Source organism: Tachypleus tridentatus, chromosome 12 (assembly GCF_004210375.1).
Source record: "Tachypleus tridentatus isolate NWPU-2018 chromosome 12, ASM421037v1, whole genome shotgun sequence".
Classification (NCBI taxonomy): domain Eukaryota; kingdom Metazoa; phylum Arthropoda; class Merostomata; order Xiphosura; family Limulidae; genus Tachypleus; species Tachypleus tridentatus.
The window spans coordinates 103,099,510-103,114,939 of NC_134836.1; the positions used below are offsets into that span (position 1 = coordinate 103,099,510).

The 15,430-nt window shown below is 29.1% G+C and overlaps 1 protein-coding gene across 1 annotated transcript in view; it reads right to left on the reverse strand.

The window, feature by feature from the left end:
• LOC143234190 (nostrin-like) overlaps positions 1–15,271 on the reverse strand; it is a 59,307-nt gene extending 44,036 nt beyond the window's left edge. The window contains exons 1-5 of the mRNA XM_076471351.1: positions 14,765–15,271; positions 9,407–9,491; positions 4,740–4,820; positions 3,700–3,762; positions 333–414 (exon numbers count right to left, since the gene is read on the reverse strand). Of these exons, the coding sequence (XP_076327466.1) occupies positions 333–414; positions 3,700–3,725 (108 nt within the window). The 5' untranslated portion in view covers positions 3,726–3,762; positions 4,740–4,820; positions 9,407–9,491; positions 14,765–15,271. The remainder of the gene's footprint in view (positions 1–332; positions 415–3,699; positions 3,763–4,739; positions 4,821–9,406; positions 9,492–14,764) is intronic.
• Positions 15,272–15,430: the final 159 nt, after the last annotated feature.

Below are 15,430 nucleotides of genomic sequence, written 5' to 3' on the forward strand. Positions count from 1 at the left end.
ATATGAATGTATAGCATGTGGGTTTATGTCACTGTGCATAAAGATAATTAAAGGTTATAAAATTAGATCATGTCTCAAAAACACACACTACAAGTTTCTAATCTGTATTAAAATTCAGGAGCAGAAAGAATGTTTATACCAGCAGTTAAGAAAAAAATAAGTGATACTTAGAAGTGAAGATTGAGAATTTATCTAATTATTTCCCCTTAAAATTAAGAAATTAAAATTCACACTTGCATATTAAAATTTATTGATAATAATGTTGGTTAATTAAATTTTAAAGGTAACTGGAAAACATCAGATACATATTGGTATTTAAAAAAAAAACTTACCTGTTTACGTATTTTATGTTGACCATCAAATAGCAATTTCAAAGACTTAACAATATCTTCTTCAAGTCCAGATGCTAGACATCTGAAAAAAATTAAATGCATTAAAACAATGGTTCTGAATCACAGAAAAAAGAAAATATTAATGACCCACGTAAAATGAATAAATATTTAAAAAAATGTTCATTAAAATAGATCATTTTCTTTAATAAATTCATAATTACAAAAGAAAGGTTTCCCTGTAGTTTATGCATTTGGACAATTAGCATTCAAATACTATGCAAGAAAAGAATGGGATACTATAAGAATGACAATTAAAAACCAAACAATAAAATTACACATACTTATAAGAAAAACACTGGAACCAATACATTAGAGCATTAAAACTGTAAATGTAATGATACAAACAACATAAATATCCAACATGATAATCAAAGAATTACTATAAGCAGATCTGACAACTGCACAATGCTTTGGTAATCTTAAATATTTATTGTTTTTCAACATTGTACAGAAATGTTAACATACATATTATCCACTTGAACACAAAAGGTTAATATAATGTTGAAATTCTAATCAACAAACTTTTATACAATCTTGAATAAAAGAAAAAAAAGTCATTTAACTGGTATACACACACACACACACACACACACACACATTTATATCTGATCTTTCAAGTTATTTTCAGCCACTCTTATAAGCATGCCCTTTTGCATGTAGAAAAAAAAAAGCACATCAACCTGATTATTATTTTGATATGAAAATAACATACAGCAGGTTTATGTCACATCAAATCAATTACTTTCAAATGAATGCATAGACTAAGCTATATTATATTAACTAGCTAAGCAAAGGATAAGTATGTTTTCTCAATCACAACTGCATATGCAACAACCTGAGAGACAATCAAATGCAAATTTCTGAATTGGTGTAGGTTATCACATTTTTCCTATGCTGACATGAAATGAATGTATAAATACAGGCAAACCTCAAACTATGAAGTTGTAAAAGCTACTTTTCTCCCTACTCATTCAAAGTCCCAAATGTTCAACATTTACACATCAATATTAATTATTTTTAACCTCATCTATACTCCAAGCTGCTTTATAAACATCTTTCACAACTCATGCATAAGTATGCTGTAAAAAATTATGTTTACATACTTATAGCACAGCTGCTTATGTTACTAAACTTTTTATACATAGTCTACATTCATACGATGAAGTATTAGCAAATTTTGGCTTGAAATAATTGATGACACTTTGTAACACTTTTTCAAAGTCTACACAGACTGGTTCAATTACTTTAAAACACAACTGAGAAGGCAATGTTTCTTCTCTGCTCTGTTATTACAATACAATGTGATAATTTCACTTTAAAACTCAACACTATATGCTCTTTATCACTGAAATTGCAATCAAGTAGTCTTAACCTACATAATAAGCTTTCAAAGCATATTTATACTGTGACAGAAGTTTAGAAAATTCCACATAATACTAAATATTCTGATATATTAGTATTTAATTAAAACAATGAGAAAAATTTAGAATGTTCAAGTAACATGATGCAACTATGTAACAATTGCCAACCCATAATAATTAAACATACACGCTACACAATCTAGGAGTTGTTAAGAATTATTTAAACTTGTAATAAAATATTTCTTTTAAAAATAACTAAATATGACACCCATGCTATATAAACTATAAAAATCTTAACAGTCACAGTACACTCAAACCGAGTCAGTCTACATATGGTTTGAAGCACAAACAAGCTTTGTTAAGAAAATAAAACTCTAAACTGATTGCAAGTTTAATATTTAAGCATTTTTGTAAGTTATTTTCTTACAGTGGAAAAGCTGAAAATTGTACTATAATAAAACATACATTTATGGTAACTTTTAAAACATTCTGCATACAGGCTTGAAACATTGAACAGACTGATACTGATGCTAAAGGAACTTAAAAAGCATTACAATGAATTTACATGTTTTAAAATGAAGTTTTTTCTATACATTTTCTTCTAGTGTTCTTTCAGTATACAGTATCACTTTTCCTTTATAAAAGTGTACACTTTTGTAATTTCTTATAAAGTTCCATTTTGAAATATTAATTTCAGATAGTAGAAAATTATATTGAAGGTCAAGTATTCGTAAAACTACAGTTTAAAGTTAAGCTTAGCAATTCCTCTATTTTAGCCAATCAAATGTGATCAATTCCTCTATTTTAGCCAATCAAATGTGACTGTTGATTTCATATTAGAGGATAGAATTACAGTCAATATTCAAAATTTTTTCAAACCATCTTCCTTTACATCTAAATCTACTTGTGATTGAGGGTATTTTTAGCTGGGTTTGAAGAGACCAATTTCATCTTATTAAAAGTTGTTACAACTTAGTTGAAAGCAAAAGTACTCTTATGATTAGACAATGCATATTTTAAATAAAATAAAACTTAAAATGAGAAAAAAATATTTTTTAAACAGAAAAAAGCAAACTTAAGATAACAAATCAGTTTTTTTGTTAAAAATTAGAACAAGGTATAACCTATTTGATTTTTGAAATAAGAAAAAACAGAAATGAATTTAAGAGCAACAACATTGTTATAACAGTTTTAAATAGTATTTACCTCCAACAAGAAAAATTATCACAAAATGTTTATTTTGTAATATTTACATATTTCTATTTCCATTATAAATTTAATATTTGTAGTGTGAAAACCAAACACATTTTACATTGCAGCACACACAGAAGAATAAATGAATGTAAAATGGCACTTTTAATGTAAATTTAAAGATATATTTAAAAAAAATATTTCAAGCTGAAATGTTTTAGTCTCTTGTATCTAAAATGACAAAATGTCTAGATGAGATCTTTTCCCTGAAAATACTCATACTAGCTAGAATATATGAAGAATACACACACAAAAGAAGTTATGGATATTTGCATTTATCATGGTTTAAAATAACACCATCACATAAAAAATAAACCTAACTGGGTTGTAGATATAAGCATTATCTATCAAACAGCAAACCACCTACAGATTAAAGACTGATTTATCAGTATATATTTTTATCTGACCATATCTACTAATTTGAGATATTACTGAAATATGAAGCAATATCCAAAGTATCTACCAATAAATATATATCAAATTTGTTTACTCAAAACTTAATGAAATATTAAGTAAATGTCATGAATAAATAAGGGAGCTTTTCCATATATTATCTCATAATAATCTTGTCAAAAATTGTTGTACATATGTATGTCTGTAATTATTTTTAGGAAAAATGTTTATGTTTTATGCTTGCATAAGCATTTCCAGATACAAATATTCTCTTAAAAGAAAACCTTAATACACACACGCACCTGTGAAGTTCTGCTTCATACTCCATTGCAGATGCTATTTCCTGCCATGTTTGAGCTGTTGTTCTAAAGTCAGAATAACACACTAAGTAATATTTAGTTCAACTGTTAAATATAAAACTATATCCTTGAAAATAATGATTTATATATTTTGATTTAAAACAAAATACTTTTAATTACACGTCTAAAATCTTTTAACCAATTTAAACAATATTGAAGATTATTCTAACAAAACTGTAAATATTGACAAAGATGTTATCACACAGAAGTATTAAATAAAAAAAAATTACATTCATAATATTTTTTTTTTATACACACAAATGTACAGATATATCATAATTACATTCAAAAACAGAGAAAACCTTGTAAAGCACAAGGTTAAAAGTTTGAAAGAACAGCATATACTAAATCTTATGTGCCATGAGTGAAAATATACCAAGCATCTCAAAACCACAAGCTATATAGGAAATCTTTTGACCACCAGACATGGGCATGTGTAAGGCCTTGTTTCGTATTACAGTTAGCCTATTTTGGTCTTCTAAAACAGAAAACGAACAAGACATCCTATATGGGTTAATATTTTTTGTTACACCACTATACATGTCCAACATTAACAAGAGAGGCAAGCTCATTATAATTTTTTTTGATAAAACAATAAAAAGGAACACAAAGCAGTCCATTGTTCAAACTCTTTCATACTCTAGCACTTAGTATTCTATTTCAACTCTAAATCATAAAAGCTTTGGAAATGTGACATCAATCAGGCAGAAAAATGATCCTTCAGAAGATCTAAGTATTTAAAAGAGTAAAGATCATCAGACACTAAAACATACCTCTTTAAGAACTTTAGTATCTAGAAAGTACTGTTAGTCATCATTGAGAAATCTTCATTAAAACAAGTATAAATAAATTATAGTATAAAATATTAAAAAACATTCCTGCAACTCATAACACCATTACTTAATTCATGTGACTCAAGCCTTTCCTCCTAGTTAATAACTTGTATTTGTATAACTGTACTGCATATATGGTATTATACCTACCCTAGAGCAACCTTGGTAACTTTAAACACCTTGGAAGCAAGCTTATTCAGGTTTTTGGCATAATGGGACTCTAATTCTGATCTAATTGAAAATAAAACAGTTTTTAATGAACCTATTAACAGACACCTTTATTTAAAATCAATGTCAGTCTTCAAAAAACCCTATAAAACAAGTCTGTATTTAAACAAATAGCTTTAAGCTAAAAATAGTTATTTTACATATTTAAACTTTTAAAAGTTTAAAAGTTAAACATTTAAAAAATGTTTACAAATAATGCCACTTTAGAAAACCAAAATAGAAATTTTATGGGGTTAAAAAACAAATTATTACTCCCTCACATTATGACAATAACTACTTTATAAATAGTATTTATACTGAGTACACGTGTTCTGAATACATGTATGCATACATTTATTTACTAAAAACTAGTCCTATTAACTATAGTAAAAGTTTCAATGTATGATAAAACACTTTGATGTGTTTGAAATATCAGAAACCACACCAGCTATAGAAACTTATTTATTAAATAAGATTATGAAAAAATTATTAATTGAAAAATATAAAAACAATAGGTTGTTCAATGGGGCAATGCAATAAAAAAGTGGAGAAACAATAGGTAGTTCAATGTGACAATGCAATAAAAAAGTACAGAAACAAAATAAATACTAAAAAAATTATTTTTTTCTTAGCAAACACAATCAAAAGCAGTCCACATTCCTTTCCTGAATGTGAAGTGAAAATGAATGAAAGAAAAGTGCATCATGTGACTAATCATGGAAGCAAAATAAGACAGGATAAATTTAAGAAAGACTTGGCAATTTCAAGTCACATTTTACATGCATTATTAAGTAAAATAAATCAACTTCACACAAAGAAAAAAGCCTAAGTTTTAAATATTATAGAACTAATTAACTGAAAATTAATGTTAAATTGGAAGATAGTCACAAAATAAAATGACCAAAGCAATGCCAGTAAAGGTGACTCAAGGACAACAAGTGCAAGAGCAGAAAGAATTGTATTTACTGCCAAAAATATCTTTCAGAATAGAAGTGAAACTATAATTAAATGATGTTAATTTATGTTACACATACATAAAGCAATATTTAATATCTAGATCAAAAAGGCAACATTATCTGTTGTCCCATATGTACACTGTATTAATAATGACAATGTTAAAGCTTTCACTAATTTGTAGTACACATGCTGTATTATTCAACTGATAGTTATGTTTTCTTTCATGTTCACCTAAACCTCTAATACATTATGCTTCTACTTTACACATGAACTACATTATATATGAAACTCGCATTTTATACACTATATCATTATAAATCTAGTGACATGCACTTTCTGTTAGTTTTATTCAATAGTTTCCTAAAGCTGTTTTTCACAGAAACATGTAATACACAAACCTAAACCAGTTTTATTCTACTGATAATGACTATTTGTATTTGAATCACATTGATCAAGTCTTACTAAAGAACAGCCACAATTTATGTGATACCAAAAAGTTTATGACCTTCAGTCAGTTGTATAGACAGGTACATTTTGTTTCACATTCACAGTCTTGAGAAACTTATACAAACAAGTTTGTTACACTTTAAGCTAAAAGGTGTTGTCTATAAAATACTGTTAGACACATTATCAACAATGTTGCACATAACAGTTTATGAAAATTCTAACAGTGCAATTAATTTTTACTTTTTGCAATTTACAGAACTACATTGTCACATTTAGTACACAAAATGTACTGAAACACATCAACTATTTTTAAATGAAGTCTCTGACAAATCTAACAAAAACTTGTACAAAAAAAAAGGAAAAGAAAAAAGAAGTTTTTAACTCCTGCAATTTCATAAAACCAGCAAACTCAGATATGCCCAATTACATTTTGTCTTGTTTTACCATATACAGTATATAATCAAAACTTTATTCACCCTGCACTGCCTTATTCAACCAACTGTAATGAAAAATAAAATACTGCAAAAATGGAAAGTGCTTTAGCCATTCATTTCCTTACAAATAGTGTCATTCCTGAGCTCAGTGCTGTTAAGTTACAAAAAAAAACACACAGCTACAACAAGTAAACAGAAAAATTAGATAACATAGCTACTGTTACTATCTTTTCACCTGACTCAATAGATAAGACGAAAGTTCCCAATAATTCAACACATTTATCGTCTGTATAAAATAGGCTTTTTGTAAGATTAAAATCATAGTTTCAACAATTTCAAAGTGAAATATATTTCTTTACTTATGGTACTCAACCATATCCTCTGGTAATCACATTTTTAAACAAAATTCACTTATTATACCCTACATATAAGCATTCTATTAAAATTCTACATTTAAATTTGCAACATTACATTAAACAAGTAGATATTTCACAATCTATTTTCTGGGAATGCAATGTGAATGATACACTACCCTTATTTGCACCTGAACAAATTTTATCTTTAATTACTGTCCATGATTCTAAACATCTGGAATTACTCTAAAGGTTAACTTGAAATGTTTAGAAATTATGTGCATATTTAAATAATTTTTACTAGCAATCTGCTTTGCAACAACTATCCAGATATGTAAAAGCTGAAACAACTTAAAAGTGTTTTAAAGATTATGGTTACACCATAAGAGCAACTTAGTTAAACAATTATGTTCTGAAAAATTGGACACCAATTTAAATAACATACTGATAATGAGTTACTATCTGGTTGCAAATTACACAATCTAAATCATTCTGTTCTGTTTATACTTGACTAGTTAGTATACAAGTTTTCATACAACAGCTCTATTACACTATACCGAAAACATACGCTCTACCCAACATAACTTCTCTAGAAATTGTATAGTACTTCTCTCAAGTTCAAATTAATTTTTTATAAGTTAATATATACATGATTTCATTTTGTTTTCTTATTAGTGCATGTTTACTTAGAAATTTATATTGAACAAGTGTGCAAACAACTAAACAAGGAAAAATATATTTGAAAAAATTCATGACAAATAAAATATTGACCCAAAAAGTGACTGGAAATATGCTTCGTAAGGTTGATGAGGAGAAAACATACATCTTTGTCAATGTTAAGGAAACAGCAAAAAAATAAACAAAATCCACAAACTAACTTTAAAATTAAATGGAAAGTAATATGTACAAATAAGTATATTAACATGTGATTTGGAACAACAACCAAAGGTCAATCATTTGTAGAACAGACAAGTACTTTATATCACACAATGCAAGCATCAATGCCTAGATTAACCTGTTCAGTGCCGTGAACGAGATAACTCGTCCAAGCCAATCGGTAACAGTGCCATAGACGAGTTAATTCATTCTCAATAATACCTAACTTCAACACTAGATATCGGCACCATACATGCATTTGACCTAATTACAAATTGTTTCACTTTCGATCCAAAATGGCATCACAAAAAAGTTACAAAATAAAGAAGCATTAGAGTTGTATTTTGAACATGGTTCCGAGTTGCTGTAGCAGCTGAACTACTTGGCAGTCAACAGGTTAATGGCTGACAAGATAAGATGATGGTACAGCATCAGCCAGAGCAGGTAGCACAACAGCAATCAAGTTATTAGAAAATCACCATATGCATGCATTTCCAATCAAACAGAAGGTACTGAGTGTCATGAACTTTAACACAGATCCAAATTATTGAAACTAATTAAGGTTTGCAGTGAACAAAATCAGAACAAGTCACACAGAATTATTTTTTTCTATGTTATGAAAGTTCTGTAAGGAGTTTTATTTTGTATGGGAATGTAATCCTGTCTTGAAAGATGAATGTTAAGAAACTTGCCAAAGTTTCATGGGCAAATAGATGTAGCCCTCTTCCAACCCCAATATCTCTATCTTTAAAATCTACAAAAGAAATTTACTGTGTTAATCAATCTCTGGTATACAAAGCAATGTTTACAGAAACTTTAAAGATCATTGAAACAACTACACTTTGTTTTAATTCCACTAAAACAGCACTTTAATCTTGTGTATAACTAAGGGGATCAAAGTATGAATATTCTGATGTTGTATATAGTGTCATGCATTTGATATCAGTGGTATTAACATTTCTTGTCATCCTATGATACATATTCTAAACAAATCATGCTAGAGTAGAAGAAATACCAGATACAATATATTGGGATACTGAAAAATCCTTAGATAAGAATTTAGGAGGTTACAGAAGATAAGCAATATAATTTGTAGATTGTCCAATGGTCTAAAGTATACATAATCTTTTCTAGTTCACATGTACATCAAACTGCACTCCAACTTGTTTGTCTTGGTCACACCGACTTCAGCAATTACCAAACATACTCATTACAAAAAGCTTCACATCTGATTTTGTATACACGACAAACCTGTACTGTTGACTAAAGGTTTGTCACACTTCATAAATTTGAAATTAATCAATATTACTTATGCATATTCAATCAAGATTAACAGTGAAAGAAATCAAGATAAGCTCACCTGTTACTTTTTGAAATTGCAAGTACAAATAAAATGTTAAACTTTTCTGAAAGGTAAACAATTATTATCAACAAATATAAATATCATTTTGATAACTATATGAAACTCTAAGTTACCAGATGGTACACATTTAACATTCACTAAACATTTTAAGAACTGTTATAGATACACAAGATTAGTCACCTTTCATGCAAAATACAAGCAATTTCTTTGCTGAAGTCTCCTCCTGCTTTACAAGCTTTCTTAACTCTTCAAATCCATTTGGTCCCTATAAAATATTTTTAAAATTAGCACATTAAGAATGATGTACCATTTATTTAACATTAAGGCACTTAAATATAAACAAAATTATCAATCTAAGAACTTATGAATGAAAGTAAAAGAAGAGTATGTTATTTAAATGACACTACACATTACATCCAGTGTTATAAAGCCTTTCATCCAATACCTTAGCAATTCTCAAAGTGGAGTCTCCAAGATGGTCTTATGTGGACCTCAGTACACATAAATACTCTTTGAAACTTCACAGACATAAAATACAGCACTATTTTAAATAAGAACTTGATTTACTTTAACAAATATCACTACATAACCTTTACTTTTAAAAATATAAAAAACACTGCAATGAAAGTAAGGTACTATAAAAGCAATAAATAATTACGTCTGGATGCTGATTACATTCAGCCTCCACATATTCTTTCTGGAAAACTAAATCACTTAATTACAAATGTACTTCTGTATTGCAATACAATTAAAATAGTAAGATACATCTTCTTTCTATCATTTATTTATTATTATCAAATAATAATTTTATAAGCTACCCTGTATACATGACACTATCATAAATAATCCTCATACAGCAATATCATTTTTTCCAATATCTTACTGCACTAAGTTCCACTAATGCAAGAAGTGCATTGTGGATATTTTGTTATGCAATGTCTATACATCAGATTTTATGCTTTCTATCCAATAAGATATTTAATACTGCTCACGCATCATCAAATGCAATGCAAAGAGAATTCTCAATAGCCTTGGCACTTGAAATTCTTTTAAGCAGGATTCAAGTCACTTAATCAACAAAAGTCTTGTTGCACAAAAATATCAAGCATGTGATGTCATATTCCCAATTGATTTATTTTTTAATTACAATCTTTACCAGCCTACCCTCAAATTGACATTATTTTAGGCAGGATTAGAATAAATTAATCTACAAGACCTTGAACATGGTTAAATACATCACTTGAAAGAGTTTGACCTCCTGAGTTGGAAACTGTAATTAGATAAATCAGTCAAGATATGAAGCTATGACTTAAAAGTTTGTACTTGAAAAATTTAGAGCTATTTTATGACCAGCTTTTCCACAGCTAAAATTTACATTATAAAATGCATTTAGCACAAAAGAATAACAGATTGTTTTTTAGAAAGTATAAAACAATTTATACCAATAAAATCATTATTCACAGATCATAAAATCCTGAAGTAAACCACTATGCCATATTTGATATTACATATATATGCAACTCACTGTCTTAATTGCATGTTTACATGGTATGTTCTGCTCAATACTATATGATACACCCAAAAATCTTCATGGCTTGTATGCCATAGTTTTTAAACTTTTTCTCATGTGAAACGTTGAACTTTCCATTAAATATCCAATCTCTATTTGCTTTTTCACAAAATCATATTCAATATGAAATTTTAAAATATTATTCAGATCTTTGTGTTCAATACCATGACAACCAAATTAACAACAATCCCTTTAAAATGTACACCAAATTATTTGTGGTTCCATGACTGCACTGGATGTTGGATTCCAAAACCATGAGTCACACAGAAAAATAGTAAATAAAAATACCATCAATATTGTAACAAATATGACTACAGTAATTACTAATAAGTACTCTTCTGTATGTACTTCAAACAAAATTCCATGATTATCCTCCGAAAAAGTTACATTTTTGAAATGCATCAAAACCAAGCAATGCTTTGCTAGCCTCCTACAAGGTAGCATATAGAGTTACAAAATATAAAAGGCCTCACACCATTGCAGAAGAACTGATTTTACCAGCTGCAGTGGAAATGGTGATTTTGCAGGAAGACTGCTTTCAAAGGTGCCTTTATCCAACAATACTATCAGTCATGGAATCCAACACATGGTTGAAGACCTCAATGATGAACTAATTGAAAACATGAAAGGGAAGGAATTCTGGTTACAGCTAGATGAAGCAAAGGATGCTTATTTGATTTACTACCCATGGTTTGCAGGTGATGACAAAATTGTGGAAGATCCTTTTTATAAAAGTGTTACTGCAGGTACATAAGCTCGAGACTTGTTTGAGATCCTCGACACTTTTACGGGTGAAAACTTTAAACTGGACTAAGTGCATTGGCATCTGTACCAATGGTGGTTGCTCTATGTCCAGCTGTTATGGAGGACTGCAGGCACTCAAAGGAAGCAAAGCTCCTGATGTACTGTGGACTCATTGCATAATCCACAGGGAATCCCTTGCATCAAAGCACCCAAGTCCTCCATTGTACCTAGTCCTAGAAAGTGTGCTAAAAGTGGTGAATTTTATAAACAACATCAGCCACAGAAGGTGAGGTGTTTTAAAAAACTGTGTGGGAATATGAGATCAGAGCACACGTCTTTGTTGTGCTACTGTGGCTCACAATGGCTCCCCCATGTATTAGAATTACACCAGGAACTCTACTCTTATCTTGAAGAAGAACACAAATATACTAAAAACTTCTTGGATATTGATTTTTTTTGTCAAAATTAACATACATGTGTGTGTGATCTCTTGAAAAACTGAATGCATTGAATCTCTCTCTGCAAGGAAGCAACAAACATTTTGAAACTCGCAGAGAAGATTTCAGCCTTCAGAAAAAAGTTATTACTACGGAGAAGAAAAATATATGAAGATGATGGTAAAGACTGTTTCCCCCTGTTGCAGCAGTTTGTTACATCCAATGAAGTTTATTTGACCAATAAATTAAAATCTGTTTTCTAGGATCACCTAACACAGCTCAGTGACTGATTTGAAAATACTTTCCAGAAGATACAGAGAAGTTTGCCTGGATCCAAGGCCCATTCAAATCTAAGGTCCCATCTGAATTTACCTCTGCAGAAGAAAATCTTATTGAGTTGTCTTGTGACAAGACTTCAAATATAAATTTGACAGCATGGAACTAATTGAGTTTTGGATATCAGTAAAAGATCAATATCCATTGCTAATTGCTAAAGCTCAGCAAATTCTAATTCCATTTGTGACACCATATCTCTGCAAAGATAGGCTCTTGACAGTTGCTGTGATAAAAAGCAAGTACTACGTGAAACTCAATGTGGAACAGGAAATGAGGGTGGCAGTGTCCAATCTGATTTCAAAGTTTGAGAAGCTGAGCAGTGCCCAACAGGTGCATACATCCCATTAGTAATTGTGGTTATTTAAAAATGAAATAAAAATATTGTTTTTACTTTCAATTTACATGTATTGTTCTTTCAAATGGATACTAAGTTGTCAGAACAAAAATGCTTAAATTGTTTGAACCTAACTACTTAATAAATGGAACTGTTAGGTTTTTCTTTTTGCTGAGACATTAAAAGCATTGTGACCCAAGAAAGTTTGGGAAGTGCTGGATTAACCTACTGTGTACCTATGTGTCTCTCTCTCTCTCTCTCTCTCTATATATATATATATATATATATATATATATTTATTATGATTTTTTAGTACTTTCTTAGACCATTTTTGGCTCTCAATCTGCCCCTGATTTTAAGATCATATTACAAATTCACAAGCAAAAACAGAGTAGTGTTTTAAGTAAGATGGTTTTCTCTAACACGTTTTATGCATTTTCTAAATATTTATAATTTTGTGTTTTAAGTAATTAATAGTTCTGGTCACACAAAATAAGCAAGTATACTGTCTGATTAATAGCTTCATCAAGTGTAAAAGTTTCTATTAATTTCAGCATGTGTGTGTGTGTGTGTGTGTGTGTGTGTGTACATTATAATTTTTCCAATACCTTTCCCATAAACTTTTAAAGCATATGAACAGACTGTCCTTAAAGAAAAAATAAACAAGAGTTATTCTCTCAAGTTCATCAGTGAGTTATTGTTTCAGTGTTCCCATAGTACATCCAAACATTTTACCATTGCTACTATGCAATAAGGTAATGTCATTCTATAAATCACTTGTTAGGAAACACTGAAGTACTGCAGTCTTGAATGCCTTATCTTAAGAAGATCACTGAGCTGTCAGAAGCTAATACTGTATTCAAAATATGTATTCTGCAACAAATACAAATGACTACAGTAAAATAAATGATACATGCATATTACATATTCAAAAAATAACAAAAATGTGCTGGTATCACCACTGTGTACAGTAGTCAAATATTGTATATATTCATCCTTTATACCAGGCAGGATAAGTATAATAGAATTTTACATCGTTGTCAACTTCTGTGATATTTTGGCCTTACTATATGTTTCTCTTCTTGAAACTAAATATCCCTCCCAAATTGAGGACCAAGTAACAAGACTCAATTTCAAAACTAAGTTTTAAGTAATATAATAACAAAACTTTCAATCATTCTAACCATAAAAGTTTCAGAACATCAGCCACTTCTTTTTCAACTCTTTTTAAAAACAAGTCATCTAGTGTAATATTTTAAATTTCATTTCATTTACATACATACTAAATAAGCATACAGTGTTGACCATTAAATGCAGAGGAAAAATCAAAATGTTCACATTTCCTATAGTTTTACCTTTCTTTTGGAACTGTATCATATAGTTATTGTTTTGATTACATTGTAATGATTCTACAGAAACCCATATCCACATCCTTATTCTTCTCTACAATTTTCACACACTACAATGTTCAAGCTTTTCAAGTAATGAAAACTAAACACTTGCCAAGTATCTAAGGAAGTTAAATGGGATTTAAAATTTGCTTTAATTTGACACCTTTGCATGTTATGAAATACAGCATATTTTATTAAGTAAATAACTTCTGTAACAATGGCTGAAAAGAGTTACTAGTAACATTGATAACATAATACTTGCACCTTACACAGTTATATAAAGAAGCTTGGAAACAAACTTAGCATATTGTGGGTTGACTAAACCTGAGAACTCTATAAGCAAGAATAATATATTAAATTAGCTACATTCATTACTATGTTAGTTTTAAATTATGATCTATAACCACATAAGTAGTTTGCTATGATATAAAGTTAATGATAGCATGCATTATTTTTCTTTGAATAAAAGAAATACTGTAACATAAGTAAACTTAAAAAACTGTATCACTATTACCAGTAATAGTAATACAAACAGTAATTATAAGTAATATTCTATTACAGATTATTTTAAAATATGAAAACATCTTCTTTATTTTAAAAGCTGTAACGTGTAATTGAATAATGACAATTAATTAATGAGTAAACTCAATCATGAAACAAAAATAAATTATAACAAAGTAATGTTTTATATTAATAAATGGTTGATTTAATAATTAAGTCACTTACCCAAAATGAGTCTTTGAAAGATTCCATGATAACAAATACTAAAATAATTAAACAATCATTAATGTCTAATGTTACTCGCAATGTAAAAACTCGAGTAAACTATAAACGCTAAAGCGGTCGTATGGTACTTCAATTAACCAAGGTTTCACTCAAAACTGGAAAAACAGTTTGGTGTGTACTAGACAGATCGGACACAAAGCAATGACGAACCTAAAATAGCACAATAAGCAACAGTATTGTAAGTGTATTACACTTACGAATGGTTGTAATTTATATTATAGTAACAGTACTAATAATCCTTAACATCGTACAACCACATATCATGAGCTTATTAATGTTCATAAATACATTAGTTTATTATTACAAGTATTATACACGTAATACCAACTTAATTTGTTCAAACGAAGCTACTTGTTAATGTTTCGATACTTTACAAACTTACACCAACAACAAAATCTCAAACCTCACACTACACTAAAACAAACTTCAATATCATTCCGGATGTATGTATCCCGCACTTAAATTAAAAATATCTTTAACTCAATTGGGTAATAATTAAAAGTGTTCGATTTTGTAAATGACAAATGTTACTACATTATCATAGATATTTTTAAATAATATTTAATATTTATATATTTCCAATTAAAATTCTACATAATATATAAT